The following is a 16,649-nucleotide window of genomic DNA, read 5'->3' on the forward strand; positions in this document are numbered from 1 at the left end:
TGTGAAATTGCTCCATACTGCCCAGAGTTATGCAAGCTTGGAATTAGCAAGGTAAATGCTATGCCACAGTGATAGGGTGGCGATGCTCTTCAGAGAATTGGTGGAGATATGATGGGTCGATGGTATCTATCTGCACTGTAAGAATTCTATGATTCTATGAAAGAATAGGAAAGTAAAATTAAGACAACCAAATGTGCACCAAGGAATAATATTATCCTTAGAATTCTCCATGTTTTATATTCACTACCTCTTTTTTTTGAGTGGTACCAAGCAGAAATCTTTCCCCATAATTAGGGACAACATTTTTAAAAAGCTATTTTGACAACAGCATAGCTGCTGTCTCAAAAGATCAAGTACCTATAATTTTCAGACAGAAACAGAGCGCACCATAAGAGGAGAATCAGTTAAAAAAAAATTTCACTGAGTATGATCAAAAGCAAAGAGATATGCACATGTATCTCATTGATTGTCCATCTGTAATTGTACCCAGGAAGATGTAGTGAGCCGTGTTCTTGAATCGATACAGTTTACTTAATATATGTACATACAAAATACCATTATAATAGGGAATTGCATTAATTTGTCTCATCAACAAAGACTTCCAAAATACTATTAGAACTCATATAATAGTTTCCTTGCAAACTTCTTTGATGCAGTCTTCCTTAAATTTACCTCATTTATTGGGACATAAAAACAAAACATTTCACTATTCAAGCACAAAGCTTTGCTCGGTATCATAATGACAAACCTAAGCATGATGACATTTTAATCCAGTGTTGATGAACCAGATTTTATTGTTTACACTGTTCATTCTACCTCACTTATCCTGGTTACACTTCAGGCCGTATTCGTAGATATTGTGAAGCTAATTCACAGGCACTAGCTTTACAGTATACAAATAAATCACCAAAATGAAATAAAAACAGAAAATTATGGAAATACTCAGCAGATCTGGCTGTCATGGTGCAGTGAGAATCAAAGTTGATGTTTCACACAAAAAGCTATCTGAGGCAATAACTCTGTTTTTTTCTGGTCACAGATGTTGCCTGACAAGCTGCCCAACATTGTTTTGCTTTCAGATTTGCAAATTTGTAGTATTTTTCTTCCAAAGTGTCAATATAAATAGTGCTCTACCATGATCTACAGTAAAAATCACCAACATTAACAACAGTCAAAAGGCATTTGGACAAATACATGGATAGGAAAGGTTTAGAAGGGTATGGGCCAAGTGCAGGGAAATGAGGTTAGGGTTGATGGACATTTTGGTCAACCTGGATCAATTTGGGCCAAAGGGCCTGTCTCCGTGCTGTAGAAATCTATGAATCTATGACTCTACGACACGCATTCTTTACTTTCTTACATCCATCATTCATAATCTAAACCTCTGGCAACAACAGAAGATACTTTTTCAACTCCAGTCACTCACGTACTTATGAATATCTCGGAGATGTCCATTTCAAAATGTTAATTAAATCCTTGATGGCTGCTGAGGCATCACTGAATCAAATAGCAGCTAAAACAGCCTAAGATTTTTTTTCTGATTAATTATTGAATTTATGTATATTTCAAAGCTATAACTGAGTGGGTAGTTTTGTAAAATATTGGCATACATTAAGAGTATCCTCCAATATGCTGCATAGCATTATCACTGAGCTAAATGGGACAGACTTGGAAAAGATCTGGCACTTCAGGATTGGGCATCCATGACGCACTGTGGGTCATCAACAGTAGTAAAATTGTACTCCAACACAATCTGCGACTTCATGGCCGAGCATATTATACAATCGATATTACCATCAAGCATGGGATCAACCCTGATTCAAGAGAAAGTGCAAGAAGGAATACCAGGAGCAGCATCAGGCATAACTAAAAATGAGGTGTCAAACTCATGACGCTACCAAACAAGGCTATTTGGATGCCAAACAGTATAGGCAACAAGTGACAAACAGAACTAAGAGATTCCACAACCAACAGATTAAGCCTAAGCAGTGCTACCACATCCCATAGTGAATAGTGGTAGACAATTAAACAATTCACTGGAGGAGGCAGTGGCTCCACAAATATCCCGAGAGCAACAGTGCAAACAGTAAGGCTGAAGCATTCACAGCAATCTTTAGTCAGAAGTGCCAAAGAATGACCCATCAGGGCCTCCTCCAGTGGTCCCCAGCATGACAGATACTATTCTTCAGCCAATTCAGTTCACTCCATGTGATGTCAGGAAACAGGCAGAGACACTGGATACTGCAAAGGCTATATGCCTTGACAACATTCCAGCAATATTACTGAAGATTTGTGTTGCAGAACTTGTCGTTCCCCTAGCCAAGCTGTTCTAGTATGGTTATAACACTGGCATCTACCCAACAATGTGAAAAATTGTCCTGTACACAAAAAAGCAGGAAACATCCAACCCAGCCAACTACAATCCCCACAGGCTACTTTCAATTATAAGTAAAGTGATGGAAAGTGTCATCAACAGTGCTAGCAAACACCTGCTCAGTAATAACCTGCTCAATGATGCCCAGTTTGAGTTCTTGCCCATGCCACTCAGCTCCTGCCCTCGTTACAGCCTTGGTTCAAATATTACCACTGACATGTTTCCCTTCAAGCCATTCAACACCCTGATTTGGAAATATATCACCATTCCTTCATTGTCACTGGGTCTGTATCCTGGAATTCCATGCCTAAGGCATTGTGGGTCAACCTGCAGCAGTTTAACGGAGGCAGGCTCACCACCACTTTCTCAAGGGCAACTGGGAAAGGCAATAAATGCTGGCCAACTAACGATGCCCACATCCTACAAGTAATTTAAAAAATTTTAAAATGCTACAGTAGTTATAAATAGACCACCAGCAAAAACAATTTTAGCACATGCTTTCATGTTTGAATTACCTGACTTGTACTAATCACAGTATTTTAGAAATGATTGCTCATCAAATGATGTTTAAAAAAAGCATCTCATCAATACCAGTGAGCAAAGTCAGGTTTTGATCTTTGAAGTCAAAAATTGATGTCTGATGAAAATATATGTAAAGCTCTTGCCTTCATTAAGTAATTTCCAATGAGATGAGGCTAAATTAACTAATAATGCTGACCATCACAATCTATCCAGTCCTCAATCACCTCAAGGTCAATACTATATCCCACCCTTGAGCCACTGTCCTCTACAATCTGTATCACTGTCAGGCCTCAAAATTAAAAATTATGTTTAGAAAAAAGGTTGTTTGAAAAACAGCTCAACAGATAATTCAACTTGAGGCACTTCTAAATGCAGAGATCATGCGCAGTACCTATCTTTGCAAGGAAGTCTTTCAGGTTGAGATTAGTCTTTGTGGAACGTTAAATTTTAATGTTTCAGCTAAATGTCCTTGCTTGTATATACAAAAGGTAAAACAAATGTACTGAAGACATGAAGCACATTTTATGCACTTCAAATGATTTTCAAACTTGAAATTCACATTATGCTCCACTCATTAGAGCTCAACATATAAATCTTAATTGAATTCTGTCAACCGACCACATGGCCAGAAATTAAATAATAGTGGCATCAAAGGAACGATGGTACATCTAAAAATTGGTACTTACACTAAACTTTACTATGTCATAAATCAAATACCGAGGAACAGGTTTTCCATCTACTTTGTCAATGATCATTTCCTAGAAATATAAAAAGATAAATAAATAAATTTGACTTCTTTATATTTAGAGAACTGGTAGACAAATGTTCAAACATTAATTACTTGCTTGTTACTTACATTACAGTCAGGTTACAGTATTGAATTTTCATGAACTCATACCAGCACAGACCGAATGACACTGAATATACCACATCCCCTCACAACATAAATACACACATTATTTTCTAGTACACAATATTAGGTTGAGCAATAGCTGTCTAAATCAAAAACACTGTCTTCCACTCGCTTATTTAAACACAAGCTCTTAAAATACAGCAAGGGAACACAGACACTTCATCATTAAGTTGTAACAGGTCACTGTAATTCAGAATTGCTTGCAAATGTGAATATATCGATCAGCTTAACATTAATAAACTTTATAAGTTATGCAGTTACATTTGTCACTGGGTGGTCATTCTTCATTAGCCTAATGTGGAGGTAACAGCATTGTAATACAACACAAATAGCTTTCTCATGCTACTAATGCCCAGCTTTACACTTCAGTAATGTGATTCTCCGTTTGTGCTGTTACTATCATGCCAATCCAGTAATTAGTAAATTAAGTTATTTGTGAGTTTGTCTATGCTTTTGCTAGTTGCAAAAAACTGGAAACCTAAAGTACTTGTAAGTGTTGGCATTGTAAAATGATTCTCAATATGGATATCAGCCCAAACTATTCTTACTAAGAATTTCAATATACAGCATTCTCATCATACTTCTATTCTTCTACAAAGCTACTAACAACATTAATTTACAAGAGAAAACCGTGCATTCTTCAAATATCCCAGAAAGGATTTCACAGATTTCATTAAATCTTGCATTCATCTTCCATCAACACAAGTATGGGTTATAAACAACAAATCAGTGCCCACTTTTCAAGAAATAATCTTTAACCCCTCTGACACAGACATTAGCAGAGTAGGAGACTAAACCTGCAATCTATTGCTTCATAACACTGCATCCAGGTGTTTCAACTAGTGTACAACTGGACCTGCATTATGCATTTCTTTTATATACAAACTGAAAAAACATCAAGAGCAAAGCAAGCAGCTCATGGACCCAGATTGGTCCCAATAAAAGTCTGAAAATTTGATTACTATTATAACATAGGCAAAAAATATTCCCCCCTTGAATATGCAAAAATTTATACCAAGGAACAATAGACTGGAATACCAATACCCACATAATTGGAAGAATTAAATCAAGAAAGAAAAGTTTAAGTTTCTCTACTTGTAATGCTGGCTTTACATTCTCTGCAGTTATTACAAACATTAGTGCAGTGATTTTTGGAAAGGGTCAGATTCAACAGCCATTCCATCTGTGCCACCTGCTGCTGTTCACATATTAGATTCATTTCCAGTAATACACAAGCCAGTAGCTACAGCATGCTTACACCCCACACAAATTGACAGTCGCATTGATCACGATGACATTTCAATTTTGTCAGCCTTCCAATTGAGCCCAAACTTCAGTTACACCGCATCTAATTGGCAAACAGTGAACTACATGGTATTCTTCACTGTAGTTATAAAGTTTGCACTTCAAGCCTGCACAAAAGTTAAAGAACATTGGTTTCAGCTTGACAACTCAGAGTAAAAGAGTTTTGTCTAGCTATGTTTTTATTCAATCTAATTTTCTCGCTTAACTCTTCAAATAAAAGTGCACACCTTCTATGATTGCTTCTAAATGTCATTAATGAAAGACTGATGCAAAAATGTGTATTTGACAAAAGCTAATTTAAAAATGAGAAAATTAAGCATTATGCAGGAGGGATCTGGGGGATCAAATTAAAATATTTTAGGTGCCAAACTTGATACAGTGGTGGTACTCCCATCACAAAGTTGTAAGGTTCAAGCCAGAGTAGGGAGACCTGAGCATCCAAATCAAAAGCCATCCCTCCAGCAACATCATAGACAGATTGCCTGGCAGTAACATGGAGAGAAACAGAGTTGACATTTCAAGCCCAATATGATTCTTTGAAAGTGAAGAAACAGATGGAAGAGTGATACTGCTTAATACTGGTCTCCTCTACAGTGGGGTGACTAAATACAAATTGGGTGATTGCTTCTGCTCAATCTGCAAGCATGACCCCTTACCGTCTAGTCACTTGCCATTTCTTTACATTGTGTTCTCATATTCCAATTTCTATCCTAGGCTTGCTACAGTGTTCTAATGAAACTCAATGCAAGTTTGAGAAAATGCACTTATTCTTCTAATTATGCACTTCACAGCATTCTAGACTCAACATTGAGTTCAACAACTTCAGACCATTAACTCAGTCCTACATATTGATATACCACCCCAGCCCCAAGAGCTGTTATTTGTTTTCATGTTTTATTTTCTGCCAGACATAATTATTCTGCTATTCTGCCATGGGCAGCACACAGTTAGCACTGCTGCCTCACAGCGCCAGGGACCTGGGTTCAATTCAAGCTTGTGTGAAGTTTGCACATTCTCCCCACATCTGCGTGGGTTTCCTCCGGTGCTCCGGATTTCTCCCACAGTCCAAAGATGTGCAGGTTAGATGGTTTGGACCTGCTAAATTGCCCAAAGTGTTCAGGGATGTGTAGGTAAGGTGCATTAGTCAGGGGAAATGTAGAGTAATAGGGTAGCATAATGGGCCTTTGTGGGATACTCTTCCGAGGGTCAGTGAGAACTTGTTGGGCCGAAGGACTCCTATAATGTGGAAACAGGCCCTAATTCTAATTAGAGTAATTGAGTCATAGAGATGTACAGTACGGAAACAGATCCTTGGGTCCAACCCGTCCAGATATTCCAACCAAATCTAGTCCCATCTGTCAGCACCTGGCCCATATCCCCCAAACCCTTCCTATTCACATATCCAGGAGAAAGTGAGGACTGCAGATGCTGGAGATCAGAGCTGAAAATGTGTTGCTGGAAAAGCGCAGCAGGTCAGGCAGCATCCAAGGAGCAGGAGAATCGACATTTCGGGCATGAGCCCTTCTTCAGGAATGATTTCTGAAGAAGGGCTCATGCCCGAAACGTCGATTCTCCTGCTCCTTGGATGCTGCCTGACCTGCTGTGCTTTTCCAGCAACATATTTTCAGCTATTCATATATCCATCCAGATGTCTTTTAAATGTTGCAATTGTTCTAGCCTCCACCACTTCCTCTGGCAGCTCGCTCCATACAAGTACACCCTCTGAGTGAAAACGTTGCCCCTTAGGTCTCTTTTATATCTTCCCCTTTCACCCTAAACCTATGTCCTCTAGTTCTTGACACCTATGCTGGAACAATGTTTTATCCCTTTATGACAGCTATTAACACTCTTTAATTTTATTCCATGACATTTCCAAACTCTAAGGTCCCTAGCCCCATAACCTTTCCTTGAACTACTTGTACTTTTCTTCTACTTGGTCTTCCTCACCTTCTTCCTGCAGCATAAAACTCAGCAGTCATCCCCCTCTCATGAAATCTAAAGAAAAGTCAAACTGGATTCAAGACAGAAATTTGTTTCTCCCTCCACAGACACTAAGAAATTTCTAAAACACTTACTGCTTTTATTTCAAATCTCTTGCAGCTACAGTATTTTGCTTTTGGTCACTAAAACAGATTGCTTGGTTGTTAATCTCAATGATATTTGTCGGACCTTCCTTTGCTCACATTTCCCTGCACTACAATTGTTGCTACACTTCAGAAATATTTCATCAGCAAGATGACCTGGTTGTCCTTTTCTCATGGAGGAGAAAGTGAAGACTGCAGATGCTTGAGATCAGTCAGGAGTGGGGTACTTGAAAAACACAGCAGGTCAGGCAGCATCCGAGGAGCAGGAGAATCAATGTTTCAGGCAAGAGCCCTTTATTAGGAATCATTCTTGATGAAGGGTGCTTGCCCGAAACATCAATTCTCCTACTCCTCAGATGCTGCCTGACCTGCTGTGCTTTTCCAGCACCCCATTCCCAACTCTGTCCTTTCTTCAGGCAAGTTCTTTTCCAACCTTTCATTGCCAATTAAGGGAAATAAGTGCCAAAAAGGAATAATCAACAGTAATGCGCCTTTGTCAAAAATAAGAGTCTCCAAAAAAAAACTTTTCTTACCCCATCCAAAAGGGTGCTAGTCAAATGAAGACGCAGATCTTTACGTAGAGGAAACTCCAGGTTTGCTACATGAAACACTGAATTGTCTCTGTCAATCATGTACACTTCATCCTTGCCATCAATAAGCATCATATACCTGCAACAAACAATACACATCAGTATTCTGAATGATTAAAAGAATTCCTACTTCATCAAAATTGCTCAAAAAGGAACATCAACAGGATTATTTGAAAATAATAAACTAAAAATTAATTACTGTCACAAGTGGTTTGTTTTAATGGTACTTCCACTCTTAAATGAGAATACACTCTTGTTTATGTGTAAGTAATTTCAGTAACTTTGATTAGATTAGACTTACAGTGTGGAAACAGGCCCTTCGGCCCAACAAGTCCACACCGACCCGCCGAAGCGCATCCCACCCTTTGGAAAAATACAGCTATGTCTCTAAACAATTCAGCAAATTTGTCACATTAAGTCATCTTTAAAAAGAAAAGTGCAGGTGAGTGGGTTAATAAACACTCAACATCAAAAACAACTTAAAACAAAAGTAGAAACTCAGTAGAATGCAAAGTTAACATTTCCAGTCTGGTGACTCTTCAGAGTCCTGCTGAGTTTCTCGTACAACTTTGGTTTTTGTTTCAGATCTCCAACATCTGCAGCTTTTTTATTATATCAACAGCTACCTGTTGTCCAAAGCAGAATTTATAGATAATCAGTCAAGTAAGTTGTTTAAGTAACAATTTCTTGCTCATCAAATCACCAGAAGAAATTTCTTCACCCAAACAATAGGCAGCCTGTGGAAATTTCTATCACAAGAAGTGGTTAAAGCCAACACACTGAAGGTTTTCAAGGGGATGAGATACTGTTCTTAGGAAATATGGGACCAAATGGTATAGAGGAAAAAAAGCAGAAACAGGGCCCTGGAATTAGATGAATGGCAGAGCAGGTTTGAAGGACTGAAAGGCCTATTCCTGCTCCTATCTTCCCAATCCTGTATACAATGTTGCTGTCAATTTCCTACAATATCACTGAAGTAGACCATCTGCAATTCTAGACATCCAGCATTTTAACCAAACATAAATCCATTCATTGCATGAACGTAAGAAATAGCAGCATAAAGTATGCAATTTGCTCTTTTGAGACTGCTCCACTATGTAATAAAATCACAGTTGATTGCAGCCTTAACTGCAATTTCAGCTATCATTCATAACACTTGGTCACCTCCCCCTCAAATCAGAAATCAGTCTAATTACTGGGACACATACAACCTAACAATTGCACTTTCGTACACTATTTTCCCATACCCTCAATGCCAGAAAGCTAATTCTCAGTTTGGGATTCTCTCAGGCTCATTACCATAGACTCAGACATTTATAATAGAGATGCAAATATTCTTTTTAAAACTTGTGTATACAAACTAGAAAAATTATAATCAGCTATTAAAATTTAAACGATGCATTCACTGAAATTAAAATCTAACATTTCATTCAGCTCTATAATTTTCAAGTTATACGCAAAGATATAAAGGGAACAATGGGAAAATTTACAACTCCAGCAACATCTTACACAATATCCTCTAACACAACACTTTTTTAAAAAATATGCTTTAAACATAAATTGCAACATAGGACTGGAGAGAGGCAAATGTAATTCCTCTTTTCAAGTAAGGAAATAGGGAAATCCCCGGTAATTACAGACCAGTAAGTCTCACATCTGTCGTCTGCAAGGTGTTAGAAAGGATTCTGAGGGATAGGATTTATGACCATCTGGAAGAGCATGGCTTGATTAAATGCAATCAACACGGCTTTGTGAGGGGCAGGTCATGCCTCACATACTTTATCAAGTTCTTTGAGGATGTGACTAGAAAAGTTGATGAGGGTCGAGCTGTGGATGTTTTGTATATGGACTTCAGCAAGGCATTTGATAAGGTTCCCCAGGGTAGGCTCATTCAAAAGGTCAGGAGGAATGGGAATCAGGGAAACAGAGCTGTCTGGATACAGAATTGGCTGGCCAACAGAAGACAACGAGTGGTAGTAGAAGGAAAATATTCTGCCTGGAAGTCTGTGGTGAGTGGTGTTCCACAGGCTCTGTCCTTGGGTCTCTACTGTTTGTAATTTTTATTAATGACTTGGATGAGGGGATTGAAGATGGGTCAGCAAGTTTGCAGATGACACACAGATTGGAGGTGTCATTGACAGTATAGAGGGCTGTTGTAGGCTGCAGCGGGACATTGACAGGATGCAGAGATGGGCTGAGAGGTGGCAGATGGAGTTCAACTTGGATAAATGCGAGATGATGCATTTTGGAAGGTCGAATTTGAAAGCTGACTACAGGATTAAGGATAGGATTCTTGGCAGTGTGGAGGAACAGAGTGATCTTGGGGTGCAGGTACATAGATCCTTTAAAATGGCCACCCAAGTGGACAGGGTTGTTAAGAAAGCATATGGTGTTCTGGCTTTCATTAACAGGGGGATTGAGTTTAAGAGTCGGGAGATCTTGTTGCAGCTCTATAAAACTTTGTTAGACCACACTTGGAATACTGTATCCAGTTCTGGTCGCCCTATTATAGGAAAGATGTGGATGCTTTGGAGAGGGTTCAGAGGAGGTTTACCAGGATGCTGCCTGGACTGGAGGGCTTATTTTATGAAGAGAGGTTGTCTGAACTCGGACTTTTTCATTGGAGAAAAGGAGGAGGAGAGGGGACCTAATTGAGGTAGACAAGATAGTGAGTGGCATAGATAGAGTCGATAGCCAGAGACTATTTCCCAGGGCAGAAATGACGAAGGGTCATAGTTTTAAGCTGATTGGAGGAAAGTATAGAGGGGATGTCAGGGGCGGGTTCTTTACACAGAGAGTTGAGAGAGCATGGAATGCTTTGTCAGCAGCAGTTGTGGAGGCAGGGTCATTGGGGACAGTTAAGAGACTCCTGGACATGCGTATGGTCACAGAAATTTGAGTGTGCATACATGAGGATCAGTGGTTGGCACAACATTGTGGGCTGAAGGGCCTGTTCTGTGCTGTACTGTTCTATGTTCTATATTAATGGTAAAACCAACGCATTGCTGCAGCACAAGAGGCCACCATTTGACCCATCGTGTCCACACTAGTGAACAAAGATCTGACTGTACTATTCCCATTTTCCAGGATTTGACCCGTATCCCTGGAAACAATGGCAATGTGAGTAAATACCTAAATGCTTCCTTAATAAGCTGAGAGTTTCTGAATAAATCACTCTTTTAGACAGAGTTACAAACTTCCACCCCCTCTAGGTGAAAAGATTTCTGCTCAATTCTTCTCACTATTACCTCTTACCTTAAACCCATGCACTATTGTTATTGCCACCCCCCACCGTTATTGCTTTCTTATCCACCCTCTCACTGACATTCTTCTCTCAAATGTTGCTGCTCCAGATAAAACAACTGTAGGCTATCCAATCTTTCTTCATATTTCAGACCCTCCAGCCCAGGCAACATCTTGTCAAATCTCTGCTGCACCATCTGGAGCATAAACGCATCCTCCCTGTAATATGATGAACAGAAATGCACTCTAACTGTGGCCCACCTAGTGTTTTATACAGTTGCAACATAACCTTCTGGCTCATGAATTCTATGCTGAAAATGTGTTGCTGGAAAAGCGTAGTAGGTCAGGCAGCATCCAAGAAACAGGAAATTCGACGTTTCGGGCATAAGCCCTTCTTCAGGAAGAAGAAACGTCAAATTTCATGTTCCTTGGATGCTGCCTGACCTGCTGCGCTTTTCCAGCAACACATTTTCAGCTCTGATCTCCAGCATCTGCAGACCTCACTTTCTCTTCATGAATTCTATGCCTTATCTAATAAAGGCAAAAATCCCATATGCTGTCTGATCCACCTTATCTAACTGCCCTGCTACCTTCAGGGGTCTTTCAATATGCACACCAAAGTAATTTCCAAGGTGCTGCTATTCATTCCCATTGACTAGTTTGCCCTTTCCAAGTTCATTCTATTTCTCACTGCTCTGCTCAGCTGACCAGTCCATTGACACGTTCCTGCACTTCTGGTACATTCCTCCTCACGATCTATCACCCAATTCTCATCTCATCCATGAACTTCTTGGTCATATCCCCATACTTAAGTCCAAATTGATCATGTTTGCTCAGAAAAGAACAGGTGATTTCTACAACAAACAAGAACAGATGCTGCTGCGAACATCAAAAAATTGTTCTTACATTTATTATAGCAAAGTCCCATTGCTCATCGGTAACCAAACACGTGGGATTCAGTTTTTGTAAATGGATTGAGGAAATATCAAGATTCAAAGGTATTGAAGATTTCCTCCTGATTGCTGTTACTAATCAACAGCCATAACATGCTTACAAGTCACAATTGTTATGATCCTAGCTAATAGTAATACATAACAAGTTGGTTTCAGAGTGAAACCGATCATGGTAGACAATAACTTTTATTTTTGCTATTTGATTGCCGTGGTGGTCAGTCACTGAATATTTTCATATGAGGATGCCATTGTACTTTTAACAAATAAGCACATATTCCCATGTCTGCGTGGGTTTCCTCCGGGTGCTCCGGTTTCTTCCCACAGTCTAAAGATGTGCAGGTTAGATGAATTGGCCGTGCTAAATTGCCCCTAGTGTTAGGTGAAGGGGTAAATGTAGGGGAATGAGTCTGGGTGGGTTGCCCTTCAGAGGGTCGGTGTGGACTTCTTGGGCCGAAGGGCCTGTTTCCACACTAAGTAATCTAATCTAAAATCTAATATTCCTTGCACAAAAGAAAAACAAAGCTACATGCAAAGATCTCATCACTGACAACAAAAAGAACAATTCAACCATTTTTGTCCAGCAATATCCTTTAGAGGCATTCAACTCCAGTGGAGTATCAGTCTTACTTCAGTTTCAAATTTCTAACTAACACAGACAGGCTATATCATTGACGATTCTCTGACTATTTTGAAACTGCATAAGACTTCTTTCCAGCTCTTATGGCCTTTAGACATCCACAAACAAACCTGCCCATCTGTTGGGATGTTTCATTTCTTCTGAATGGAATCATCTTAGGGATCATGGCTTCCCCTTCTCTTGTAGCAAAACTTCATACAAAAATAAGCAGCAATATCTCATCAGGTAGCTTTCAGTCATTCAGCTTAAATCACATGATCTCTCGCAAATGCTGTTTTGAATTCCCTGTTTAAACTTCTAAGGCAAATCAAAATACATTAAACTGTTTTACAATTCAAGCTATCAAATTACTTGATCATAAAATTTAGATTATAAAATTATAGATTATGAAATTTATCATACCTTTCCAAAAAAGCTAAAAGAGGCATTTCATCTTCTAATTAAAATTTCTTATTGCTGGTCTTATCCTGTGCTCATAGTAATAACACTTACATTAAGCAAGAATTTTCATAGCAGTGATATTATCTTGACAGTCATTTTCTATCATATTTTCTCCTAACAAAATGTCTGCTATAGCGTGGTCTTCTGTACCATGAATGATTTTTGAATTACACTATCATTGCAATAAACCCCAACAAAACTGTCTATTAGAAATGCAGATCCCTTTAAGGCTCTCACAGATCAGCTCCAGAGTTGATTGAGACCAAGTGATGCTCGCTGAGCTTCGCATTTAAGAATTCAGTTGAGAACATGCGTTCCAAAGTGTCCTTAGGGAGGAAGCAAGTTGTGTCCATCAATGTTTTCAATGCCTTTAGAGAGGGGTGGGCACCACGGGACATACAGTGCTTTATCTCCCCCTCCAAATTCATTTTGATTTGGCTCCTTCTCTCTCCCCTTACCTTCCCCTCATTTTTTGATTGTTTGCATTGCCCATAAATATTATGCTTGTAAATATTCAATTGGTTATATGAGTGATTATTAATGGTAGTTAAATAACAAAAAAGGGGGGAAAAACTCAGTGACTTTGGGTGATGGCAGAATCGCTCAGTTGTGCGTAATAGCGCTTCTGGGTTTAAAAGAAAACAAAACTGAGTTGGTTGAGCCAGAAGACCCAGGTTTAAGTCCCAACTGCTCCAGAGGCTAGCAATAACAACTCAACAGGTTGCTTAGAAAATACCTGAAGAATTGAATTGGAAGTCAGGATGACTTGGTGCTGGAAAGGTCATGTACAATAACTCTTCCGCACATGAAAAAAAGAATTGGGTTTGGATTGTTTCTTGTGGCTCCGTGGTAGTGTCACTGCCTCTGAGCCAGTAGACCTGGGTTCAAGTTGTATTGCTGCAGAGATTTGAAATAACAACTTGGTGAGAAATTTTTTAAAAAACAAGCAAGTTAGGCCTCCTCCTACTCTCTCTACCCCTTCTCCGTTTTAAAGGTTTCTATTGCTCTTAAATGGCTTTGCACATACATTCTTCAATTGGAAATTGGGTTAATAGATGGGAAAAAATATCACGGGTAATTTAGTAATTAGCTTTTTTCTATAAATCCTCTCATTTATATGTAAGAACACTTCTTGGGGGGAGGGCGATGTTGGGGGGCCTCATGTAGCACAATAGTAGCATCACTGCCTCTGAATCAGGAGGCCTGGGTTCAAGTTCTAACTGCTTTAGCTATGCGTAAAGTACATACCTGAATAGGTCAATTAAAACAAAAGGTTGAGTTGGAAGGCTCTTTTGGTGCAGCAGTAGTGACCCTACCTAGGTTCAAGTCTCACCTGCCCCAGAAGTGTGTACTAACATCCCTGAACAGGTTGATTAGAAAAGTAGCAAAAACACAGTTTAGGGGAGAGGTAGTGGTGTTGTGGCCATCTCACTGAACTAGAGACCCAAAGTAGACAAACAGGAGGCTGGAAGAACACAGCAAGCCAGGCAGCATCAGGAGGAGAAGTCAACATTTTGGGTCAAGACCCTTCATCAGACCCAAGTTACTGCACTGGAGGCACAAGTTCAAACTCCAACACAACAGCTCTTGAATCTAACCTCGATGTATGAGAGTTAATATACTGTTTTTAAAAAGAAGGAAAAGAAGAAAAGACTTCTGGGCCAGAAAACCCTGGTTCAAGGCCCACCTGCTCCAGACAACTGTCATAACTTCTTTGAACAGGTTACAAAACTAAAAAATATTTGTGCTTCTTGTGTAGCAGCAGTAGTGTTCCTACCTCAGAGATCAGGTCCCACCTCTTCAGAACTGCATAATAACATCTTTGACCAAGTTATTAGAAAGTATTTTTTAAAAGCTGAGTCCTTAATTGAGTTTAGTTCTAGCCCCCTCTCCCTATATTTCTGTCGCTTTTGTTGTCATTGCATGATTCAAAATAGGCTTTGCATATAAATTGGTAAATGATTCTGAAATACAGGTTACACAGCAGTTGGAGGATGAAGGAAAAAAGTTAAAAATGGGTAATATGAAATAAAAACATTCAGTGCGATGTAAAAGCAATGCAGGACAACAATGTTTTTTTTCCAAAAATTGAGTTAGGATGGTGCAATGATAGTATCCTGAACTGTGAGCCAGAATACCTGAGTTAAATTCCCACGTGCTCCACAGACATGTAAAACACCTCTGAACAGGTTGATTAAAAAATACCAAGAGCTGACAAAATATTAAGAGACGTGTCATAAATGTCTGAACATGTTGCTTTTTAAAACAAAACAGTTTAGTTCTTCCCAAATAGGGTGCGCTTCAAGAGAGGAAAAGAGTCCAAAAGCAAAATGCTGAATCTGATGTTTGAAAGATCTACAATAAAATATTTGCAAGTTGGTGGAAGTCTTCTGCTGCCTAATTCAACATATGGATATTGTTGCATAAAACAAGGTAAAACATATTAATGTAGTCTCTTCAGGTGAGAATGCAGAAGGTAATTCCTGTGTTTGGCAGAAGCTAAGCTTCAGGTGTTTTTTTTTAAAATGAAAAGCCTGCATCACATTGTTGGATCATGAATTGAAGTTATTCACTGGTATTTTCAGAATTGGAGTAATACAAACAAGATGGAGAAATGAACTCAGGTTGCTTCTCTAACCAAGAAGCAAGTATACCTTTAGCTTTATCTTTATCAGGGAGGGAGTAAAAGTGTGAATAAAGTATTTTTGGAACTGGACGTCACAGACCTAGATACCAAACTTGGATTGAAGATTCCGATTCTGAGCTTGGAAGAAGAGTCATATGGGAGTCAGAACTGCAAACAGTGAAAATAAACAACTGCATATTCTTCACAGTAGCACTAACGCTGGAGCTCCCACCCCACCCCGGGTGCATTCTCCACCCCCTATTATCCTCCCTGTGCACCCATTACTGTTTTGCCAATTTCCGAATGAATGCCATCTACAGGCTTGCTAAAGACACAACCGTGGTAGGATGGATATCAAATAAAGACATGGTAAAATACAGTAGGGAGATAGAGGACTTGGTGACATGGTGCAATGATAATAATCTCTCAACATCGGCAAAACTGCAGAACTGATCACCAGCTTCAGGAAGAACGGAGGTGAACACACCCCATCTTCATCAACGGAGCTGAGTTTGAGAGAGCATGAAGCATCAAGTTCCTCAGTGACAATAACAGACAAGCTGTCGTCTTCCTAAGTAGATGCAATCGCCACGAAGGCACAACAATGCCTCTTCTTCCTCAGGCAACTCAGGAAATTTGGCATGTCCACAAGGATCCTCATCAACGTTTACAGATGAACCACTGAAAACATACTGTCCAGGTGTAGAACAGCCTGGTATAGCAACTGCTCTGCCCAGAACCATGAAAAAATACAGAAGGTTGCGTGTGCAGCCCAGACCATCACAGAAGCCAATCTTCTACCCATGGATGGCTCAAAGGTAGAAGACTGAGGGTGGTAGTGGAGGGTTGTTTTTCAGACTGGAGGCCTGTGACCAGTGGAGTGCCACAAGGATCAGTGCTGGGCCCTCTACTTCTTGTCATTTACCTAAATGATTTGGATGTGAGAAAAAGAGGACAGTTA

General features: G+C 39.5%; 1 protein-coding gene across 2 annotated transcripts in view; it reads right to left on the reverse strand.

Moving 5' to 3' along the window:
* Window positions 1–16,649, reverse strand: part of rngtt (RNA guanylyltransferase and 5'-phosphatase) — a 420,807-nt gene that overhangs the window by 291,522 nt on the left and 112,636 nt on the right. For both annotated transcript variants that reach the window (XM_060856948.1, XM_060856941.1), the window contains exons 9-10: window positions 7,732–7,867; window positions 3,583–3,654 (exon numbers count right to left, since the gene is read on the reverse strand). In XM_060856948.1, the coding sequence (XP_060712931.1) occupies window positions 3,583–3,654; window positions 7,732–7,867 (208 nt within the window). The remainder of the gene's footprint in view (window positions 1–3,582; window positions 3,655–7,731; window positions 7,868–16,649) is intronic.

The sequence above is a fragment of the Hemiscyllium ocellatum genome, chromosome 3 (genome assembly GCF_020745735.1).
Source record: "Hemiscyllium ocellatum isolate sHemOce1 chromosome 3, sHemOce1.pat.X.cur, whole genome shotgun sequence".
Classification (NCBI taxonomy): domain Eukaryota; kingdom Metazoa; phylum Chordata; class Chondrichthyes; order Orectolobiformes; family Hemiscylliidae; genus Hemiscyllium; species Hemiscyllium ocellatum.